Genomic DNA, 25,053 nt, shown 5'->3' with positions numbered 1-25,053 from the left:
GAGTACGATCGTGACTGGGCCCGCAGACCGTACGGAGCCATACCACCTCTTATTAAACCTTTAAGTCAAAGAAACAAGGTTTATTATCAAAAGAATTTACAGGTAATTTTACACTGAATGGACTATAGAAACTCTCGGTAAGGCTCTGTTTAGTTAAGGTACAGTAAATACCTAGACAGGTTTCAGCTTAGGGCTGTCAATTGTGACACTCATTGTTCGCGTACATAGAGGCGTTTGATTGAGAGATTTCTTGCAGTTACCAGCCCTGTATGACCGATGCGGCTAGTTCTGTTTCCTTCTAGCGCTGGTTGTTATGGTAAACACCAACATAACGCATTTCCTGGTTTGCAATGTTACGTGTACGGTGTAGTGGATATGGGTCAAAGTGAATTAGAAATTTAATCACAGATAAGGTGACAATTTTATGAAATGAATGTTATCTAGAAGTACAGTTGGTGAAATTATATTGCGATATATTTATGATGATTGATGTGGTAACTGGTAATATTGACTGACAGAAAAATATAGTTCTTAAACTTAATGTGATAGCCATTGCCTGACTCTACTTTTGATAACAATGTTTAAACTAGATGTTGCCAATTTTAATGAAAACACAGATTATTACGCTAAACCTATTTTATGTACAGATAATAGATATATTCCCCAAAGTAGCATATCTATACCTGATTTCATTAAAATCTACTCAGTGGTTTGAACTTGAAACGGTACTAGTAAAGAGCAATTTGCATGGATAAATCATAAAGCTTATGGCAATTCCGCATATAGCAATACTCCGGACATGGTCACATAAATCATACAATACATTGTGGTATGTAAATCCTGGTGAATAATGTCATACTTTTAGTGCTCGTTTATATCTAGGCCAGAAGAAATGACGTTGCCCAGATATGTCACGTGTCCCAGGAACTCCATGTACAGGTTTATTTTACCTGAATGTTCAATATTGAACTTTATTCGGTGATCATAAGGGTTATCTCAGATGTACAGCAACTGGCGCGCAACGGAACGTCGTTGGATTTTTCAACCATTTAACGCTTTCACCTATTTGCAGTAATTACTGTGTGTGCGACAACACTTAGTGTGGTGACACTAACGTGCTTAGCAAGAAGTATACCATACTATGCTTCCGTAAAACACGTTACTTTGTTGGTTGAAGGAACCTTCATATTACTAACAAAAACGAAAGTAAATTATTTAATACTTATTATGAAACAAGGTGACGAGTAAACTCCCTATCGATTGTCAAAATCTGCATAAATTCTTGTCACTCCTGGCGTGGTCTATAATTCTTATAATATAATATTATATCAAATATAGGAGCAAGTTCCCAATTGGCCAATTGTGCAAATAAAATGACGAAGCAGTAAAAGGAAAACTGTTTGAAGCCGTTGGGTTTGGTAAATGAAGCATACAATTTGAAAAAAGAATATAAAATTGTAGAGCGAAGTTCGCGCGACTTTCAAGGAATATTAGCGTGAATATCGCGCGGATTATACACTATACAGGATCGAGATAACAAGTAAAAGTAAAAGACATTCCGATTGGTTAATCTGCATAAATTAAGGTGATAAAATATAGGCGAGAAAGTTGTGTGTCGACCGTTACAACTTACAAACCGGACAGGACTCGCCGAGATCCGTAATGCCATATAGCTCATATTGCTGTCACAGCATTATGAGGAGATACCTTAGTAATCTACAAGTTCCAACTACTGTACCTACAATAAACAGTTTCTACAACATAGCATATAGATAAAAGGAATATTGAAATGGTTAAGTACTACAATCTATTTAAGAATTGACTGAAAATACTGAAATAGAGTTGCTGAAGTAGGATTTCTTTTCATAAAACATAATGTAAGTAACTTAGTCGGCTTGTCATAAATTGCATGAACTGCGGGGCTAAAATGGTCACATTTAGCAATTCCTCTCAATTAATTCACCGAAAGGAATGGTCAAAACTGACAAAATGTCAAATCAGTACAAAAATACAGAAATGAATTGCAGAGTGAGCAGAGTTGCATTTTGCGATTTTAGAAAAATGAATCATATTATGATTTATATCATGATTCTTCAAAGCGACCATTTTATCCCCGCTGTACTTTGACAGTAACGTTGGTTGGTCGGTGGAATTAATACTTTGTATTATCTCCCTGATTGGTGGTTAGTTGTTAAAAATTAATTATGAAACAACAAAATATCCTTAATTATTTTTAGCATAACTAGATTGTAGATTAACTGCGGTATCTCAAGTGCAATTAATGAGGTGGATAATTAATATGAAATTACATCGTAACTGTTTAACGCGGGTCAACTGTGCCGTGGTCGGAGTTAACTAGTGTAATTGGTCATTAGACGCTCTCAATAATTGTTGTTGACTTAAGGTCAGACCTGTTAAGATTCTCTAGCACAGTGTTTCTCAACCTTTTTAGGGTTCCGTACCCAAAGAGTAAAAATGGGACCCTATTACTGAGACTTCGATGTCTGTCCGTATGTCTCCAGGCTGTAACTCAAGAACGGTAATAGCTACAGTGTCGAAATTTTCACAGATTATGTATTTCTGTTGCCGCTATAACAATAAATACTAATATCAAAATAAATTTAATATTTAAGGGGAGCTCTCTTATATTATTATATCATACTTTTATTGGCCTTTGTTGCTATATATATATATATATATATATATATATATATATATATATATATATATATATATATATATATATATATATATATATATATATATATATAGCAACTCTGGGGAGGGGAGCTCTCTTATATTATTATATCATACTTTTAATGGCCTTTGTTGCTATATATATATATATATATATATATATATATATATATATATATATATAGCAACAAAGGCCAATAAAAGTATGATATAATAATATAAGAGAGCTCCCCTTAAATATTAAATTTATTTTGATATTAGTATTTATTGTTATAGCGGCAACAGAAATACATAATCTGTGAAAATTTCGACACTGTAGCTATTACCGTTCTTGAGTTACAGCCTGGAGACATACGGACAGACATCGAAGTCTCAGTAATAGGGTCCCATTTTTACTCTTTGGGTACGGAACCCTAAAAAGGTTGAGAAACACTGTGCTAGAGAATCTTAACAGGTCTGACCTTAAGTCAACAACAATTATTGAGAGCGTCTAATGACCAATTACACTAGTTAACTCCGACCACGGCACAGTTGACCCGCGTTAAACAGTTACGATGTAATTTCATATTAATTATCCACCTCATTAATTGCACTTGAGATACCGCAGTTAATCTACAATCTAGTTATGCTAAAAATAATTAAGGATATTTTGTTGTTTCATAATTAATTTTTAACAACTAACCACCAATCAGGGAGATAATACAAAGTATTAATTCCACCGACCAACCAACGTTACTGTCAAAGTACAGCGGGGATAAAATGGTCGCTTTGAAGAATCATGATATAAATCATAATATGATTCATTTTTCTAAAATCGCAAAATGCAACTCTGCTCACTCTGCAATTCATTTCTGTATTTTTGTACTGATTTGACATTTTGTCAGTTTTGACCATTCCTTTCGGTGAATTAATTGAGAGGAATTGCTAAATGTGACCATTTTAGCCCCGCAGTTCATGCAATTTATGACAAGCCGACTAAGTTACTTACATTATGTTTTATGAAAAGAAATCCTACTTCAGCAACTCTATTTCAGTATTTTCAGTCAATTCTTAAATAGATTGTAGTACTTAACCATTTCAATATTCCTTTTATCTATATGCTATGTTGTAGAAACTGTTTATTGTAGGTACAGTAGTTGGAACTTGTAGATTACTAAGGTATCTCCTCATAATGCTGTGACAGCAATATGAGCTATATGGCATTGCGGATCTCGGGTCAGCAATGCTGACATCACACATTTTAAAAACAATACTGGTGTTCTTCCTTCGTCATCAGAAGTGGGATCGCAAACAATTGCGATCCAAACCACTTCCTCATCAGATCGTTCAGCTCCTGAACAACCGGAATCAACTGAAATACAGCAACCCTCTGTAGTTGCCCAAGTAATAGCTGATGAATCTGTGCGAAATATTCAACATGGAGTACAGATGGATGGTATTCCAACACAATTCGTTATGCAAATGATGGAAATGATGCAGAAAATGTCGGAACGCTTGTGTACTGCTCCGAGTGAATCAAAAATTAAGGTCAGTGATGTTTATTTACCATCGTTTGATCCAGATACTCATGTGGGAGTACGTGAGTGGTGTCAACATATTGACCAAGCCATTGTTGCATATAAATTAAATGATTTTGATGTACGCATGAAAGTTTGTAGTTTATTGAAAGGACGCGCAAAAATGTGGGCCGATAATTGGATGGTAACCACAAACAATTGGGAGCAGCTGCGCAAAAACCTCATTACAACTTTTGAACCAGAGAATAGATATTCCCGTGATATCATCATGTTTAGGGAACATGTTTATGACTCTACCAAGGATATTGCAGAATTTTTGTCACGTGCATGGATTCTTTGGAAAAGAATCACTAAAGAAAAACTTGCAGATGAACATGCTGTGGAAGCTGTCATTGGATGTATCAACGATGAACGTTTGCGTATTGAATTATTGAATGCAAGGGCATCTACAGTTCCTGAACTGATTTCCATTGCATCATCTATACGTAAGAAACGTTCTCACCCCAATTCAAGTTCGGCAATTCAGAATAAACGCCCACGATTCTCAGACCATACACAATCAACGTCAAGCTGTCGCATTTGCAAGAAAACAAATCATTCTACTAATGATTGCCGATTTAAACAACCGGATAACAAACCTGAAAACGCTGATAAAACTATCAAAACACCAACAATAATTTGTACTTTTTGCAAGAAACCAGGACACAATTATGATACATGCTTTAAGCGTGAACGATCATTAACTTCTAATGTTAACTGTGTAGTAGGCAATAAACTTGCTCCTATTACAATCAAAATAGGAGAAAAGTTGTTACAGGCTATTTTTGACAGCGGGGCGGAATGTTCCGTTATAAGGGAGTCGATTGCCACAACGCTACCCGGACAAAGGATTTCAGCCGTGAATTATCTTAAGGGAATTGGTCATTTTCCTGCATTATCTTTGACTAAACTTATGGCCCTGTGTACCATAAATACTATTAGTGTTGAGTTGGAGTTTTTTATTCTTCCCGACTATGAAATGTCAACAGATATTTTGGTTGGTATGAATTTAATTCATGGAACAAATTTGAGTGTGGTCATCACGTCTAGTGGAACAGAACTTATTCACAAACCTGTGATTAACAATATGACAATGCACTCAATGATTTGGACTGCGACCTTTCTGATGAAAATGAAGTCAAACAATTGCAGGGACTTTTAAATAAATACGAACATTTGTTTATTCGCGGATATCCTAAAACCAGAGTCAATACTGGTGAATTAGAGATCAGACTTAAAAATCCTGATAAATATGTTGAAAGGAGACCATATCGTTTAAGTCCGGTGGAACGCGAAAAGGTTCGCAATATTATACAAGAGCTGCTCGAACACAATATAATACGAGAAAGTAAATCACCGTATTCAAGTCCCATTATACTGGTGAAGAAGAAGAACGGCGATGATCGCCTTTGCGTGGACTTTAGGGAACTTAACTCAAATACATTACGTGACCATTATCCGCTTCCATTGATTAATGATCAAATTGATCAATTAGCTGATGGTCATTACTTCACCTGCCTGGATATGGCTGCAGGGTTCCACCAGATCCCTATTGCTGCAAATTCAATCGAAAAGACTGCCTTCGTCACACCAGATGGCCTGTACGAGTACCTTACGATGCCATTTGGTTTGAGTAATGCCTGCTCTGTTTACCAACGTTGCATTAACAGAGCCCTTAAATCGTTACTTGGAACTGCAGCACAGGTGTATGTGGATGATGTGTTAAGCAAAAGTAGTGATTTTGCTGAAGGATTGTCATATTTAGAACAGATTCTTATAGCGCTTCAAGATTCGGGATTTTCTATTAATGCTGATAAATGTAGTTTTTTTAAAAGGAAAATTGAGTACCTTGGAAATGTAGTAGCTGATGGTCAAGTTCGACCGAGTCCCCAAAAAGTAGAGGCATTGGTCAAATCTCCAATACCAAAAACGGTCAAACAGGTTAGACAATTTAATGGTTTGGCAGGATACTTTAGGAAGTACATACCTGATTTTTCTCGCATTATGGTACCCTTGTATACACTCACTAAACAAGGTGCGAAATGGGAGTGGACCGAAAAACATGAAAAAGCACGAAATACAATCATTGAGTGCTTAACATCTACACCTGTGCTTACCATATTTAAGGAAGAAGCACCCATCCAACTTTTTACAGATGCCAGTAGCCTTGGATTTGGAGCTGTCTTAGTACAGATTATCAATGGACGTCAACATGCTGTTGCTTTTATGAGCATGAGGACCACGGAAGCTGAGAGCCGTTATCACTCCTATGAATTGGAGACGCTTGCAGTGGTTAGAGCTATAAAACATTTTAGGCAATATCTGTATGGGAGGAAATTCACAGTGATAACGGATTGTAATGCCTTGAAAGCATCTAAACATAAGAAAGACCTTTTACCTAGAATTCATCGTTGGTGGGCATTTCTACAAAATTATGACTTCGATATAGAATACCGAAAAGGTGAACGCCTGCAACACGCTGATTTCTTTAGCAGGAATCCTACAGAATTTGCAGTAAATGTCATGACAAGAGATTTAGATTGGCTCAAGGTTGAACAGCGACGAGATGAGAAACTAAGACCAATTATGGACAGCCTTAGTGATAATAATAATTCTGTTGATGGTTACGTTTTGGAAGGCAATGTTTTAAAAAAGAAGGTCAATGACTCAATTCATGGTCAGCAGCTTAGTACAGTTGTACCTGAATCATTTCAATGGAGTATCATAAACTCGTATCATACAGCGCTCAAACATCCTGGCTGGGAAAAGACACTGCAGAAGATAAGAGAGACATATTGTTTTGATAAAATGAGTTCTATTGTACGTAAATTTGTGGACAACTGTGTTATTTGTCGAACTTCTAAAGGAAGATCTGGTGCCAATACAAGCTCAGTTGCATCCAATACGTAAACCAACGGCTGCTTTTCAAGTTATTCACATGGATATTACTGGCAAACTAGGCACTCCACAAGACCAGCAGTATGTGATAGTAACTACCGACGCATTCTCGAAGTATGTTTTACTGTACTTCACCAGCAACAAGAGCCCACATAGTACATTGGGTGCTCTCAAACGTACAATACATTTATTTGGCTCACCAGTGCAAATTATAGTGGATGGCGGTAGAGAATTCCTTGGAGAGTTCAAAGAATATTGTGACAGAATTGGTATAGAAATTCATGCAATCAGTCCAGGAGTTAGCCGAGCTAATGGCCAAGTTGAAAGAGTTGTGGCAACTCTCAAGAATGCTTTAATTATAATAAAAAATTACGAAACAGAACAATGGCATACTGCTCTCGAGGAACTTCAGTTGGCAATGAATTGCACAGCTCATCGGGTTACTGGAGTAGCTCCTTTAACTCTCATTACACAACGAAAGCATTGCGTACCTCCTGAGCTACTTCATTTAGTAGATATTGATAACCAAACTATTAATATTGAAGTTCTTTCACAACAAGTGCAGCAAAGAATGGTTCAATCCAGTGAACAGGATACAAGGAGGTTTAATCAGCACAAGGCTAAAATTCGCCATTTTCAAAGAGGCGACTATGTGCTCATTAAAAATAATCCTCGTAACCAAACATCTCTCGATCTTAAATTTAGTGAACCTTTTGAGATTTTTCGAGTTTTAGAGATTGACAGATATTTAGTGAAGAAAGTTGTCGGTAGGGGTCGACCTCGAAAGGTAGCACACGATCAACTTAGAAAGGCTCCACAACCTGGTGATCAGTTAACCGTATCGGCACCAGAAAATATACCACCTACTCAACAAAACTGCATTAGTGTCCCCATCGAACCTGTTCCGTCTACTTCTCGAGATGAAACGTTAATGGAATAAATTGACAATCACCAGCATCATGACGTATGGGTCACTGCTACGAGAAACTACGAGAAATCCCGAGAAACTACGAGATCACCCTTCTTCCTGCACAACAAGGCTGGTGCAGAGCACGCACCGCCTGTCAGCATGGCCGTATCGGCGCAATAGTAAATTATAAGAGTAGAACTATAGACAATTTATTACTTCCTTTTTAATAACAATCAAAATTACAATGAACTATTGATTAAAATATTATTTATTGATTTTTAAGTGTAGATTCTTATTTTGGAATGTTAAAATTATTAAAAATAAAATACTTCCGGTGTTAATACTAAAATCAAAAGGTGTCATTTAAGTTTTCTTGATTTGTAAATGTTAATTATAATTTTTAAATGCTATTGCATTAAAAACATGATTTAAATTATTGTTATTACTTTTTATAATCGTTTGTTTAAAAATTACAATATTTACAACAATTGAGAATAACACTATTTGTTGTTTAGTTTAAATAATAAAAATAATTAAGTTTACTAATTTGTTAATTTAAATATTGATTTTTGATGTAATAATTACAACTCAACATTTGTTTCTTTAAAATTGCATTACTTTGTAAACAAGTTCAAACCCTATAAAACCTGCCACACAACACTCAATCGGTTCTGTTTGATTTGAGCTGTTGTGCAGTAAGGATCAAATAATAGTGCTGTTACGCTAAATTTTAAGAAGAAATTTGTGAGTTGTGTTAAGAATAGTTGGAATAAAAGTGTTTTTGAATTTAAAAAGAAGAGTTTTACTTAGTGAGTGCTTTTCTACTTATATCAGCATGAGTTCTATGAGTTCTGAATTTGATAATAATTTGGATAAAGAAAGTGATGTCAGCAATGCTGACATCGCACATTTTAAAAACAATACTGGTGTTCTTCCTTCGATATATATATATATATATATATATATTTATGTCCCTACTCTATATAATATTAGGTCCTACTTTATAATATTAGGTAGGTACTTATAGATTTTGTTAATTATCGCTTTACAAACTCGAGCCTCGGTCTAAAAGAGTGAAAGTACCAATAACAGGGCCATTACTGGCTCATAAGTCATAACCATGGGACGATGCATGGTATAATATGGTAGTGATGATGATGATGATGAATGTAATTTGCATAGTAGCATAATATGCTTTCCGTTCTTAAAACAACGCCGAAACTCCCAAACTCGTATCTATAAAGAATCAGGAGTTTTCCAGCACCTTCCGAACCACGGTATACCAGGTATACCTCGGTGCAAAATCTCACTTGTTAGTAGCATATGCTGAGAATACTTCTCACGAAACCGAAGTCACCACACGTTTCCCTATAAAATATAAGCTATGTTATTGTAGTTTCATTAAAATCCGTTTAGTAGTTTTTGCGTGAAAGAGTAACAAACATCCATACATCCACACATCCATACATCCATACATCCAAACAAACTTTCGCCTTTATAATATTAATAAGATAGTAAGATAAGATAATAATATTAAAATAAAATAAAAAATTAAGGGAGGCTCCCATACAAAAAACACAATTTTTGGCTTACTTTTTCTCTATAATGGCACGGAACCCTTCGTGCGCGAGTCCGACTCGCACTTGGCCGATTTTTTGCGATGTACTTATGTTTGTTTATGTATATTTCCTTTTGTTAAGTTTCTCCTACTTAATGTATCAATCTTTTGAATTTTTAATATTTTTACTGAAATAATTGTTTCGACCTCTTGCGACAAGCTTCGCGGCACTCAAGGGGGACGCGACCCACGTCATGTTAAAATACACTGCTCTAGCTAATCAATAATAAACTATTTTAAATGAAAGAGATAAATCAAACATGATTTCGGACGTCTGTGACTTTGCGAGTAGGTATTGCGTAATGACGAAAAATATTTTCTATTGGAATACATACATTCCGAGCAATTATGACCAATGACCATATTTTTATAATTTACGGAAAATACTGTTTTTGTTGCAATCATTTTGGCTAAATATATTGGAAATATTTAAAATAACAAAAATTTTACACAAAATATTATGTTCTCTAGGTATTTTTTTATGAAATAAGGGGGCAAACGAACAAACGGGCCACCTGATGGAAAGCAACTACCGTCGCCCATGGACACTCGCAACATCAGAGGAGCTGCAGGTGCCGGCCTTTTAAGAGGGAATACGCTCTCTTCTTGAAGGTAAGTAGGTATTTTTAGCAGTTTACCTTAATCTAGTTAGATTAAGGTAAACTGCTTTTAATAATTCGACTTCTACCTTTAGGCGTTTATGTTTTGGTGCATAACGTCAAAATGTGTGTTAATGTTAGAATTTTGAAGAAACAGTCATCTCGAAGTGAACTCTAACTGTTAGCTAACTGTTCACACTTAAAATGTTGTCACTAGCTAACACATGTTTCTGAGAATGGCCGCCGTGTATAGCACGTCTAAATATAATGTGGCCAGTTCTTTGACCGAACTACTTGAATGCTTAATCATTGTCTTGCGAATGTGTCAGCGTATTATAACTCTTTTTAAAAAAAAGGAGACCGCCCAATGAGCAAGCGTTTTATACGTGGGAGAGCCATGTTTCGGCATGAATGGGCCGGCTCGACCGGAGAAATACCACGTTCTCACAGAAAACCGGCGTGAAACAGCGCTTGCGCTGTGTTTCGCCGAGTGAGTGAGTTTACCGGAGGCCCAATCCCCTACCCTATTCCCTTTCCTACCCACCCCTATTCCCTTCCCATCCCTACCCTCTCCTATTACCCTATTTCCTCTAAAAGGCCGGCAACGCACCTGCAGCTCTTCTGATGCAGCGAGTGTCCATGGGCGACGGAAGTTGCTTACCATCAGGTGACCCGTTTGCTCGTTTGCCCCCTTATTTCATTAAAAAAAAAAAGCGGTAGTAATCTATATATAAAAATGGATTTTCAATTGTGTTAGTAACGCTAAAACTCGAAAAAGGCTGAACGGATTGGGCTAATTTTAGTCGTAAAATATTAGTAGAAGTTCAGGGAAGGTTTTAAAGTGACACGAAGTTCACCGGGACAGCTAGTAAGTGATATTTTTTAACAAGACGACCGGACCTATACGTGTAAAAGCATCCGCATAATGTACGAATATGACAAATAATAATACATATTATAATATTTGGTAGATCATATTATAAAATCGTTATTATCGAGTAAACATTTTTGAAATATATGGGCAGCAAAATGGAACCTCCTCTTTTTTTAGAAGTAGACAAATTGCCATGATATTTAACCATAAAAATAGGAAAGCTATTTTATACTCTTCCATAGTGCATTGTTATGACTTATGAGTTATGACACAACAATTTTAGTCGTATCTTAACCATTAGCGCGAAAAGCTTGACCGAGCTTTGCTTCTGTTCAAATTTGTTTTATGTGTTGGTCGCAGTCCGCAGACCTAATGTGCGGTCATATCCATACTTAATTATATTGTGTGTCTGTCTGTCTGTCTGTCTGTTACCTTTTACTAATTATTTGTTACCAATTGTAGTAACGCCAAAAACACAATTTTGCAGGAGAGCGATATTTTGCTGTCAATAATGTAAATTACGCTTAATACATACATTTTTTGTCAATTTAATTATATGAAGTATAATAAAGTAATTTAATAACGATTTTATGGTAATACTAGATTCGCCTTATTAGGCTTCGCCCGCGTAAATCCCCGCGTAAAGCCCGCGTTTCCCGAAAAAAAAATAGCTTATGTCCCTTCGCGTGGTCTCAGGGTGTTACAAAACTAAGTGATAATACGCTACTTTCACAGTGAACTTTCTACAAGGAACACATACACACAGTATTATCACTTAGTTTTGTTACACCTTGTATTTATTATTATCTGTGCCAAATAACATAAAAATTGCTCGTTCGTGAGATAAACGTTTTCTAATAATTTTCCCCATTTTTTCCACATTTTCTTCTGTTTCTTCGGTCCTATTAGTTTTAGCGTGAACGTCATCTCACGTTTGTTAGAGCAGGACGCGGCATTCTCGTACGATTGTTTGAGTCTCAAAACAGTTTCATGGTACAAGGCCTGGTGCAACCCACCCTATATCTGCCAAAAGTCAAAACGCGATGAAAACGCACAGAAGACGAGCGCATCAGAAACGCGCGGTGTTTAATATGTCGTGTGGAAAGGCCCTTATAAGGAGCGGGGAACTAAATTTGTGATAAGAATAATATGACGTCATAACTCATAAAAAAATTGTAGGCAATTTTATTTTTATTTTTGCCTACAATTTGAATTTACACCAGCCACAAATAAATAAAAGCACTATAATTAAAAATTTCGAATCGCATATCAGCGTTCACCAGTTCGAAAGGATAATAATTTTAATTGTAAATAATTTAAACAATGAAAGTATCGAGTTTTCATGGCGGGGTTTTGCGGAATTGTATTCTTTGCACAATGAACAATGGGCAAGAATTGATGAGTGATGAGATGCTCATTGCTCACGAACCATTGTGCTCAACTTGGCGCTCAATAGTAATGACGACCGAAACAATATCAGGATGTAAATAATATACAGAACAGTATGTCATATTCATAATTTTTTACTAGACCGGTCGATTTGGACGCACGCATTGGTGGAATTTCAGATATGATAAAGTATAAAAGTGAGACCGCACCAAGCGACACATGACGACACGTTTGACAAACGTGAATCTGGCGTTTTAAAAACGTCAGTGGAACGTGGGTCGTGGAGTGTCGCGTCGTGTCATGTCGCTTAAGTGCGGTCTCGCTTTAATGTCAAATTCATAAATTAAATAAAAACCCGATACAAAACTCTATAAGTTTGTGTCAGGACTCAGGAATCACCAAAGATCTCTTAATTTCTTATGTCAATGGGGATCACATGCAATATTATATGAAATCTTGATGAAATCGTACACCCAATCACTGGAAGTTGCTTACGAGTTACAGCCTTTCATTAAACAGATGAACCCAAATTTTCCAGCACTTTGGGTTGATGATAATGAGCTGCTTGCTAAGAACACTCCCGATTATATTTTCATTAAAAAAAAAAAAATGTAAGTATATAAAAACGTAGCATCACGTCGTTGGTCGCACACGGAAAAAACTTGTCTGTGTGTTGAACGAATGGCTCAGTTGGTAGGCTGTTGATAGCTCAAGCCGGGGGTCGCGGGTTTGAATCCCGCCGACAGAGCAAATAGTTTTCAAAGTTCCTGGGTCATGGAACTCATGGATGTGTATCAAATATGTGTATCATATAATAAAAATTTTAAATATATGTATAGTATAAAATTATTAAATGTATTTCCGTTGTCTGGTACCCGTAACACAAGTCCTTCAGGTACTTAGCACGGGGCCAGACTGACGTGGTGTGAAGCGTCCATAGATATTATTATTATTATTATTATATCGACGACAGGTTTACTAGAGTAAACTAAAGTAAGACTGTAGACAGTCTACTGTTTAATATATATATTGTGGTATTATATTCGACGCTTGACGATTTAACTTACTGTCTGAACGATGATTAATGAATGCATATTTCAACATAAAGCCAATGAAGCTCAGATAACTTTAATAAAAGACAAATCTGTATCCCAATTCTACCATTTAATTGCTACATTAATACAGTTACGATCCTTGATCCATCCAGTCCATTTCTTATTAAACGACTAATTTAAAGACATTCTAACCAACGACATCTGGGGGTACGGTAGTGCCCCCGCCAAGACGAGCCAAGCGAATTGATATTTCAGGATGGAATTACTTTTTGTTTTTGGGCAGGAAGAAAATTGGATAAACAATGAATGTAATTGCTCAATAATGACATGAACTAACTTTTTAAAGGCAGCTCATTAGATCGCTAACGTCACTGCGACCCTTTAGGATCTATAATTGTGACTTCTTCAATAAGGACAAATACAATAATACCAAACAATTGGGTTACTGTAAAACGATTTAAAACCTGCACTCAGAGAAAAACTAAATGCTAGATTTAAAGCTCAAATCCTACGAATAATAAAAACTAAGGAAACGTAACTCTCATACTATTACCGTTTTAAATTTGGTTCCTTTTGATCTGTCATGTAACGTCAGCGTAGTACCGCTCAAGGTCACCTAAATATTGCAAATGTATTGAACTTTTTTGACAAGTATTGTGGAGCATATTTTTTGACGGAGTTACTTTTCCTTAGTTTTTATTATTCGCAGCTCAAATCTAAACAATGAAATGCTAAATTTCTAGATCAGATGGCTTCCTTTGAATACTGCGAATTCCATTTTACTATTTTCCAACACCAATTCCTGTTCTTCCATTTCAAAATCCTGTCTGTAGAAAAAAAATCGAAAAAAAAAATACCAATGAAAAACAACCGGGCTTGTAGCCCGTGCCGTCCCTCCGTAATTGGGTCTTTGTATGTCTAATCAATTCTACAACACGTCCAGCCGTTTATATTCCATCCTATTTAATATCGACGCTGCGGAGCGGATGGTGTCAGGAGTTGGAGAATTATAATATAATATTATATTATTATATTTTAATGCTAGTACCCTGATTCTACTGTTAAATACAGATTAGAATAATTATATTACAGTAATGTTTTCACGCTAAAGGCAGCACCAGCATAAATCTTATATCTTTAAACGAGCAATTCTTGTATATATGTATATTGTTAGCATAAAGAAGTCCCGAAGGCGGCCATGTTGGCAACCCAGCTATATAAGCAGAGCGCTTGCGCCGGTCACTCTCTTTGCTCATCGAGCTTTCGTGCCGTGAACATCTCGTGTGTCGTGTCGATAATTTCGTTTTTGTTAATTTCTGTTAATTTGTAAAATTTATATTTAGTGCATTAAAATCTTTTTTGTATTTTGATTAATTTTTTTTAAATAATTAATACGTCTTCGCCAAAATCAGAAGTGGGATAGAGCTCTTTTGCCTATTCCCGCAGCTGGTGGCAGCGAGTGACATTTTTTAAATTGTAGTGGTTAATAATTCTAAGTTTAAATAATGTCCGGACGCCGAACACGTGCTAGTGGCGGTAGGGCTACGCGTCGCGACGAGAGCTCGAATAGCAACTTGCAGGAACAGATAGGCACGATCCTCGCGCGACTACGGTCGTTGGAGGATCGCGCCATCCCATCGGCCAGCGTGGGCTCCGTGCGCGCGCTTGCTATCGAGCCCGACCACGTGGCGTCCGAGCCATCAGCACCGTCGGAAACGGTTCCACCGCCGGAATCTACCGCCAGTGCTGCCGAAACGTCCACCGCGAGTTCGTTACCTACCCTCGACCCGACGGACAGGATCATCGAAGCACTCGGCGTGCTATCAAAAGTAAGATCCAACCATTATTACATTTCAAATTTTGATCCGAGCTTACACGACATCGATTCTTGGTGTGAAGAAGTTGAAAAAGCTCGCGCGATCAACGGGTGGGACGATAACGAGTGCTTAGCGAGAATAGCTAACTGTTTAAAAGGGGACGCCCGTAGTTGGCTGAACGACTGGGTCACCAGTGATCGCAGTTGGACCAATTTTAAATTAGAATTTAAGCCATTGTGCTCGCGAAGAATCGATGTCGCTAACATACTTTATGAGGTTATGAGTACGAATTCTGATCGCTTTGCTACATACGCGGAATATGCTAGACGCTCGCTTTTACGCTTGAACATAGTAAAAGGCTTGAGCGATGATTTAATCGTTGCTATTGTTATTCGCGGCATTTGCGATCCGCAGATTCGTGCTACAGCCATGAATGCTCGACTTACATCTAAAGACCTTGTTGAATTTTTGTCTATTTACACTAAACCGAAACCGAGTGCATTCCGTGATCCTGTGCGTCCTTCGCGTAGTAAATTTGTAGATTTCAATAATCGTAAACGTAGTGCTACGCCTAGTCAAACCCATACCAGACGTGATTTAAAATGTTATACATGCGGTAACGTCGGTCACGTACAAAAACTTTGTCCGAAACGTCCTAAGCCTGAAAACAATACCGGTTCTACGATAAGTTCAAATACTACGAGTAATATTAATACTTCATTAACTGTGTGCGCTTTTTGTAAGAAAACCGGTCACGACGTCACGACTTGTTTTGCTAAACAGAGATCGGAATTTCGTAATACAAAAAATGTAAATTTCTGTCGTGAAATTGTAGGCTCAATTAATAGTGATCTCACTACCGCGGTCGTACAAGGTATTCCGACTGACGTTTTAATAGACAGTGGCTCCCATATCTCGTTAATTTCAGAGTTTGCGGTAAAACATTTTAATTGCGCGCGGGTACCCACATATCAACTTTTGCGCGGTATCGGTAATCAAAACATTGTTTGCACTAGTTACGTGACATTAGTGATCGAATTCAGTGATATCTCGTTAGAAGTTGATTTATTTGTTGTTCCGACGGGTTGTATAAATGTGCCAATTTTGATAGGAACGGACGTTTTAAATAGGGACGGAGTGGCTTATATACGTGTGAATAATGAACAAAGAATTACTCGGGTGTGTAATACGAATTCAGTGAGTACTGTGTTAATTGTTCGATCTGACGATCCGTTGTCGATTGATACGCCATTGCAAGGAATCGATCGGGATAAGCTTTATGAGGTAATTAATCAGTTTAAAGATAGTTTTATCGTGGGTACCGCCTCAACTACCGTTAATACGGGCAGTATGCACATCGAATTAACGAGTGATGTCCCAGTACATTATAGGCCTTACAAGCTTTCTATTGACGAGAAAATGAGGGTTCGAGAAATAATACGCGATCTATTAGATAAGCGGGTGATACGCGAGTCCGAATCTCCATATGCCAGCCCCATTATTCTTGTCAAAAAGAAAGATGGTAAGGATCGGCTTTGTGTAGACTACCGGGCGTTAAATGCAATAACGGTGAAGGATCGCTATCCATTACCGTTGATTCAAGATCATATTGATCGACTTGGTAAATGTAAGTTCTTCAGTTGCCTGGATATGGCAACTGGCTTTCATCAAATAGGATTGGATAGCGATTCTATACCGAAAACGGCCTTCGTTACGCCCGAGGGCCAGTACGAATACTTGAAGATGCCCTTTGGTCTAGCCAACGCTCCGGTCGTCTATCAAAGAATAATTACCAAAACTTTGAAAACATTGATCGAAAGTGGCAAAGTCCTGGTTTACGTCGACGATGTCCTTGTATTAGCTAACACGATCGACGAGGCAATCGAAAATTTACGTGAGACACTCCAAACTTTGACTACAGCTGGATTTTCCATCAACCTGAAAAAGAGTACGTTCGTGGCAACAGAGGTGGAGTATTTGGGGCGTAAGATATCCCAAGGTCAGGTGAGGCCAAGCGAACGTAAAATTCAAGCTCTCATTGATTCACCGGTTCCCACGAACGTGCGACAGGTACGACAGCTCCTAGGGCTAGCCGGATATTTCCGCCGATATATACCGGGTTACGCATCTAAAACCGCGCCCATAGCGTATTTAACACGAAACGGTGTGCCATTCCAGTGGGGTGAGGAGCAGGAAAAAGCGCGGAAATACTTAATCGACTGTTTAACTAGCGAGCCGGTGCTTGCGGTGTTCAACCCTTCACTCCCCACAGAATTGCACACTGACGCGAGTGCTATCGGGTACGGCGCTGTGCTCATTCAGGTACATTCTAATAATCGACGTCGTGTAGTCGAGTATTTTAGTAGAACCACGCAGGGCGCCGAACCACGATACCATTCCTATGAGCTCGAGACTCTCGCAGTCTTGAGAGCTCTCCAACACTTTCGGCATTATTTACTCGGAATTCCGTTTAAAATCGTCACCGATTGCAATGCACTAAAACTGACTAAAAATAAGAAGGACCTACTTCCGCGTGTCGCCCGCTGGTGGATGTATATGCAGGATTTTAATTTTGTTATCGAATATAGAAAAGGTGCATTGATGCAACACGCGGATTTCTTAAGTAGAAATCCTGCTGACGTTCGCCAGATAACACGACCGCGGAATTGGGCCCAGATCGCGCAATCTGCTGACGATGAAACGCGTACTTTAATTGCAAAAGTAAATAACAATGAGCTTGACTCGTCTAGATACGTCGTTCGAAACGACATACTTTATTACAAATACGCTCCAATAGGTGAGGAGCCCAGACTCTTATGCTATATCCCAAAAGGACATCGTTTAAGCCTCTTACGTATCTTTCATGATCAACACGAACATATAGGTTATGATAAAACTGTGGAACTAATTTTACGTCACTTTTGGTTTCCGGGGCTTCGTGCTTTCGCAAAAAAATATACTAGTCACTGCTTAGTGTGCTTATCCTCTAAGAAAATTCCCCGCGCTCCTCAACAACCAATAGCTTCTTGGCATAAGCCAGATACTCCGTTTAGTAATGTTCATGTAGATATACTTGGTCCATTACCCGAATCTAATGGTTTTAAATATGTTTTGCTGCATGTAGATTCATATTCTAAATATTGTTTACTTTATCCAATGAAACGACAAGACACAAACGAGTTAAAACAGATTTTTTCCAATTCTGTATCTTTATTCGGCACACCAAAATTGTTAGTTTGTGATCGAGGCCGTATGTTCGAGAGTATGAGCTTCCAAAAATGGGTAAACGAGATGGGATGTCAAATTCATTTTATCACACCCGAAATGCACGCTGAAAATGGTCAGGTAGAGAGATACTGTAGGACTGTTTTAAATATGTTGCGTATTGAGGCCGGTAACAAAAAGGAGTGGTCCGACTGCTTGTGGCGGCTACAGCTTGTTATAAATTCTACTAAACGTAAAACCACACAAACTTCACCTTTACAAGTACTAGTGGGTATTGACGGCACCACCCCTATTATACGGGCTTTGATTCGTGATGTCGCAGTAGAAAATACTCGACCTAACCGCGAAGGTTTACGTGAATTACGTAGACAACGAACTACCAGCCTGTTGGAGCAAAACAGGCAAAAACAAGATGCCTACATCAATAAGAGCCGCAAAACTATTCGCACCTTCAAGGAAAATGACTTAGTTTTCGTCATTAAAAACGCACAGATGACTGGGAAGTTAGACTCTGGTATGAGGGGTCCTTATTGTGTTACTAAGGTTTTACAGCACAACCGCTACCAACTACGACTACTTGGCAACTCCTATGGCAAAACAACGCAGGCCGCTGCCGAGCATATGGTAGTTTGGCGTGGAGAATGGACCCCCGAGTCGTGCGCCACGTTTTTTGACAGTAAGTGTTGTCTTAGTCATTTACTTGAAGTGTATACATGTAAGGAGGCATAGAGCCATGCTCTGCTGTATACGTGTCGAGCGCCGCTCCACTGTGCGTTGAGCGTTGCTCCGCTGTGCGTTGAGCGTTGCTCCGCAGTGCGTCGAGCGTTGCTCCGCTGTGTGTTGAGCCTTGCTCCACTGATCCTATTAGATAATATTATAGTTTAGCCGATAGATCAATAATAGTACTTTTGATCGTGAGGATTTTTAAAATGAACATGTTTTCTCGACACTTATGAAAGCAAAAGTCTATACTATTGTTTAGTTCACCTTGCTTTTAGTGACAACTAAGTAAATTTCATTCTGTTTGCTCTTGGTTGGAGAATAAAAGCGAAGCTATGATTTATTGTTTTATTAAATGAGATTTATGTCATTTCAGTTGCGGATAACGAAACTTCCGAGGAATCTGTTGAAGGTGAAGAAAATGCAGCTGGACCAAGCTGTGTGCATATTGAGGAACATCCTGATGGTAGCACACCATCGGAGACATCCTTCGTCGAGGAAGGTGGTGCAGAAGTGGCCGAGAACGGCCCCTCGTCAGGAGAGGCCGTGTTAGCATAAAGAAGTCCCGAAGGCGGCCATGTTGGCAACCCAGCTATATAAGCAGAGCGCTTGCGCCGGTCACTCTCTTTGCTCATCGAGCTTTCGTGCCGTGAACATCTCGTGTGTCGTGTCGATAATTTCGTTTTTGTTAATTTCTGTTAATTTGTAAAATTTATATTTAGTGCATTAAAATCTTTTTTGTATTTTGATTAATTTTTTTTAAATAATTAATACGTCTTCGCCAAAAATATATATAATTGGAATCTCGGAATCGGCTCCAACGATTTTCATGAAATTTAGTATATAGGGGATTTCGGGGGCGGTAAATCGATCTAGCTAAGAATCATTTTTAGAAAATGTCATTTTATTCGTGTTTTATCGAATACCGAGCAAAGCTCGGTCAAATAGCTAGTTATTATAATATTTTGTTCGACGCATGACGTTTCTGCCAATTTTCTGTATGTGTTAGTGGCGCCCTCTGCTACATTTTCATTCCTTATGAAAAAAATTAAAATTGTAATCTCATGAATTGTGAGTGGTAAACGGACAGACAAACAGATATAATATGTATTCGCATTTACAATATTAGTATGGATTGATCTAATACAACATACAATTCATTTCAATAAAAACAAAGATTCCTTTAGGCCAGTTGTTCTCTTTCTTGACGCGTATAAAAAATCTTTTGCGACCCCTAAACTTTGCTTTTTGTTCATGCATGTATGTTATTTAATAAATTATACTCTGTTAAATAAATTATAATTTTAACAGTAATTAATAAATTATATTACTGTTAAAATTATAATTTAGGTCGCGACCCACAGGTTGAAAATCCCTGCTTTAGGCTTTCACCTCAATGTGGTAAAAATTAAACACGGCTTAAAATAAAATATTTAAGCGTCGGGTTCAACAAAATATTTTTAAACTAAGAGTCTAAAGAGCAGATAAACGTTAATTTTAATATTGGGTGAATGCATCTTAAGTTTTTAATTGAAAGCCAACACCGCTTTCAGATTAAAATAATATTGAATGGAGCCATTCAGGTTTGGAGTTTACTTTTCCATACGGTCTGAAGTGCACTTCAATGTGGCTATTATCATCGAAAAAAGCTTTTCCCGTATTCATTAGAAAGTCTATTATGATATTACTATAGTGGGATAATTTCTCTGTTTTTGTCTTCGCTTTATTGATATCGTTAATGATTTATGTATCATGTTTATTGTGATGTTTATAGCTCTTTGTAAGACGTAAACGATTTCTTTACTTTCTTGATAGATTATAATCTATCCCTTACCTTAGTTATATTAATTTTAGTAAGTACAGTAAAGGTAAAACTTTTTGGGTTAAATTGTTACAACATAGTTTAATATTTTAAAATTAATCGGCCATTTCTCACTGTGGTTAATTAATTTCAGTTATATTTTTCAATTGTTCATTAATTTGATATCAATTATTTTGCTATAAGCTGTCCATTGTATATTAATTTTGATTATCACTGAATCTGTAGACGCAGATATGACATTATTTTATAAGTGCATTATGTGCTTGGTACAATACATTGTTGTAAATTGTAATGTATGCTGCTTATTCACTTATCCTTTCACTCATAAAAGTGAAAGTTAGGATACGATTACACGACACCAGCACAAAGGGACACAATAAGTGTCATGGCACGATCTGCGTAACCCTTAATGTTAAGGCCTTTCTCCACGTTCAGCCGATGGACTGATACAAGGAATTACGAACGTACAGCGAAGCTTAAACGAACGTTTGCCATAACATATTATGCTCCACTACAGCAATCGACAAATCGATGGATAATGTCAAGCTTCATGGCAATCATAGTAACTGTCCACCATGGGGGCTTTCAATAAATTATTTCGAAAGTTTTTTTTCGTTCAGAAGAATCAATTTTGGTAGATCCAGTCATTTTAAAAACACTTTGTACATTGGTTGCTCCTTCCAGTTTCGTCGAGCGATTTTAAAGTTGGGCGCGCCCTACAAATCCTACAATACATGAATATAAGGCAACTTTCATGCATACGTGTCCATTTTAGATGCATGTTTTAATAAGTGCCAGCTCTGGACCGTGGCAGTGGCCGTCCAAACTGGCAAATTACCGTACCATGATCGATAGGGCACGGTCCAGCGGGCTTGTTTACGTAGGGCGCAGGGCGCAGGGCATCGCGGATGAGAAATTTTAATTACGACCCGTCATCGTGCGTCGCTGGATATTTCAGTGCGAAGTAGGGGCCATCCATAAATTATGTGAGGCTTTGAAATGTTTTATTTCGTAACAAGAAGACGCCCACAACTCCGTGGCGCCAAAATATGTTTATTGCGCGGAAACCTTATGCTGCGTTTCCATGCTTGCCAAGGCGTGGCAAGCATCCACAAGGCACAAGCGTCCACAAATCTCGCTTGGCATTTGGATTTTGGAAGTCGTTTACACGCTTGTGAATGCGTCAGTGTATTACGTACATCCAAGCATGGCGGACACCGAACTTGTGTCGGCTATTACGTTTGGTTTAACCTTTCACAGCGAGTACTAAGCGCGCGCCAACGTGTGAACGCGTCGCATCACTCAAGCGCTTGCCGCAAGCGCCTTTTGATCTGTGTCCAAAATCCGACACTACTCCGGATCGGATACAAGCGTCCACAAGCTCACGCAAGCCAAGCCAGATACTCTAGCTTTACACGCTTGTGCTTGTGGATGCTGGTCAAGCCTTGGCAAGCATAGAAACGCAGCATTAAGTATCCTATGCTCTTTTCCGCGACTCAATTAAGTAACTCCATACCAAGTTTCAGCAAAATGGATTCAGTGGTTTCGGCTTGAAGAAGTAACAGACAGACAGAAACATTTTTACATTAATAATATTAGTATGGATTTAGAAACGAACGCTTTAAAGAAAGTTTACCTGAGGTCTCATCTCAGACCTACTACAGGGAATTAGTCTAGCGAAAAGAACTGACGTAAGTTTACAGAACCAGCGTGCTGCGTAATGTCGGCACTACATATAGGCGAACGCGTTGCGCTGGCCCAATGTGTAGAACGGACGTTCGCGCGTTGGCGGTAGGTATTTCGCCTGTTTTACACATTGGGCCAGCGCGCCGGCCAACGCGTCGGCCAACGCGTTCGCCTATATGTGGTGTCGACTTAAGAAACTCGCAACTATGGGCCATCCCCGTTGTTTTACCCCAATGGTAAAACCGAATCTTACCAAATCTCTCTTGAGAGGGTTACCAGCAAATATCATGTATTGTTTAAGGAAAAAAATACTCTAAATGCAAGAAAATTAGGCTTTATCAAAATGCGAAGGGGGAGGTTCAATGTGATTTTCACAATACCAGTTCAAGAGGGAGGCTAAGGGTGTCAAAAATGCCTAAAAGCGTCTTAAGTAATTTATGGACGCCCCTTTTGAAGAGTCTGTGATTCTGATTACACTGTAACATGGGGTATTTTAGTTGTATAATGTATAATGAAAATGACGTGTAGACTATTATACAGGGTGTAACAAAACTAATTGATAATAATTTAGGGTGTGAATGGGTTCTCCATATAGAGTTCACTGTGAGAGAAGCAGCTCTGGAAGACCAATTTTTTTTTACTTTTGTATGGGGAAACTCGTGACACAGGGGCGCTTGCCCATACAAAAGTGAAAAAAAATTGATCTTTCAGCGCTGCTACTTTCACAGTGAACTCTCTACAAGGACCGCATACACGCCCTAAAGTATTATCACTTAGTTTTGTTACATCCTGTATATATTTCACTGTAGAAGTAGCAGCGCTGAAAGAGCAAATTGTTTTTATGATTTATATACCTAATAAATGGATATGAGCAAGCGTCCTAGCGTCATGAGTTTGCCCATACAAAAGTTAAAAAAGTCACTCTTTCAGCGCTGCTACTTTCACGGTGAACTCTGTAACAGGGGACTCATTCATGTGTCAAAGTAATATTAATTAGTATATTTTAGTTTTGTTACACCTGTAGAGTGGCGCGGCCCCGGAAAAAAATTATATTTAACTTGTATAACCGCCTCACGTACCTATTGCCGTTCAAAATGGCCAGGCGTAGTTAGGATAGGGCTTTATCACAACAAAATATACGTTTCCCGCGCTATATACTAATTTCTAAAGTCAATAAAAGTAAACAATAGTCAAACCGCGACCGAATAAAAAAATAACCAACTCTTTCGATTTCCGAACAGGTACATAATCAGTTAAAACACTTTGCAATGTATCAATGAATCGATGAGCACAATCGAGTATAAAGCTGGCCATACACGACCCGTCATTTAATCCAAACGGCGTATTCGCAGTTCGAAATCAATGAATCCATAAAATATGTGTAGTTATCTAATTATGTAAGAGTTGCAGACCGTGCGTTGCCGGCCGAGGGATACACGCTCTTCTTGAAAGTTTGCAGCTCGCATTGGTCCAAAAATACTGCTGGCGACAGTTCGTTTCAGAGTTTTATATGTGCAACAGTAAGTTTAGCGAAAATGCACAGTGGGCCTGTCACTCATCAAGTAGATAAGGATAGTATATTTTTCGCGATGGCGAAAAGTTGCAGGAGGTACGATTTCGAACTCTTCCTGAATGGAAACGGAATGGATTAAAGCTTTATTATTGTTGTACAAGACGTTTCGCGCGGCTTCGCCCGCGTAAATTAAATATTTCAGAGACAAATTAGTACACAAAAAATAGCCTATGATCCTTTACGTGGTCTACTTCTTATCTGTGCCAAATAACAGAAAAATTGCTACAGTACTTCGTGAGATAAGCCCTTTCAAAAAATTTCCCCTGTTTTTTCCACATTTCCCTCTACTTCTTCCCTCGTATTAATTGTAACGTTATAAAATATAATTTATAGCCTTTTTCGATAAATGGACTATCTAACACTGAAAGAATTTTTCAAATCGGACCAATAGTTCCTGAGATTAGCGCGTTCAAATAAGCCCTTTCATATATTTTCCTCCCGTTTTTTTCGACATTTTCCTCTATTTCTTCGCTCCTATTAGTCTTAGCGTGATAAAATATAGCCTATAACCTTTTTAGATAAATGGACTATCTAACACTGAAAGAATTTTTCAAATTGGACCAGTAGTTCATGAGATTAGCGCGTTCAAATAAGCCCTTTCAAATATATTACCT

General features: G+C 38.0%; 2 protein-coding genes across 2 annotated transcripts; both read left to right on the top strand.

Annotated features, from left to right (window-relative positions):
- Positions 1-7,191: 7,191 nt before the first annotated feature.
- On the top strand, positions 7,192-8,270 carry LOC121732618. The gene has a single exon (XM_042122562.1). It carries the CDS (start codon positions 7,192-7,194, stop codon positions 8,089-8,091), a length of 900 nt encoding a protein of 299 aa, XP_041978496.1. The 3' UTR covers positions 8,092-8,270.
- A 6,689-nt stretch (positions 8,271-14,959) lies between these two features.
- On the top strand, positions 14,960-20,066 carry LOC121732694. The gene is made up of 3 exons (XM_042122645.1): positions 14,960-18,117; positions 18,649-19,314; positions 19,735-20,066. The coding sequence occupies exons 1-3, from the start codon at positions 15,102-15,104 to the stop codon at positions 19,914-19,916; spliced, it is 3,864 nt and encodes a 1,287-aa protein (XP_041978579.1). The 5' UTR covers positions 14,960-15,101; the 3' UTR covers positions 19,917-20,066.
- Positions 20,067-25,053: the final 4,987 nt, after the last annotated feature.

Source organism: Aricia agestis, chromosome 12, assembly GCF_905147365.1.
Source record: "Aricia agestis chromosome 12, ilAriAges1.1, whole genome shotgun sequence".
NCBI classification, from domain to species: Eukaryota; Metazoa; Arthropoda; class Insecta; order Lepidoptera; family Lycaenidae; genus Aricia; species Aricia agestis.
This window is presented reverse-complemented; position numbering and strand designations above follow the sequence as displayed.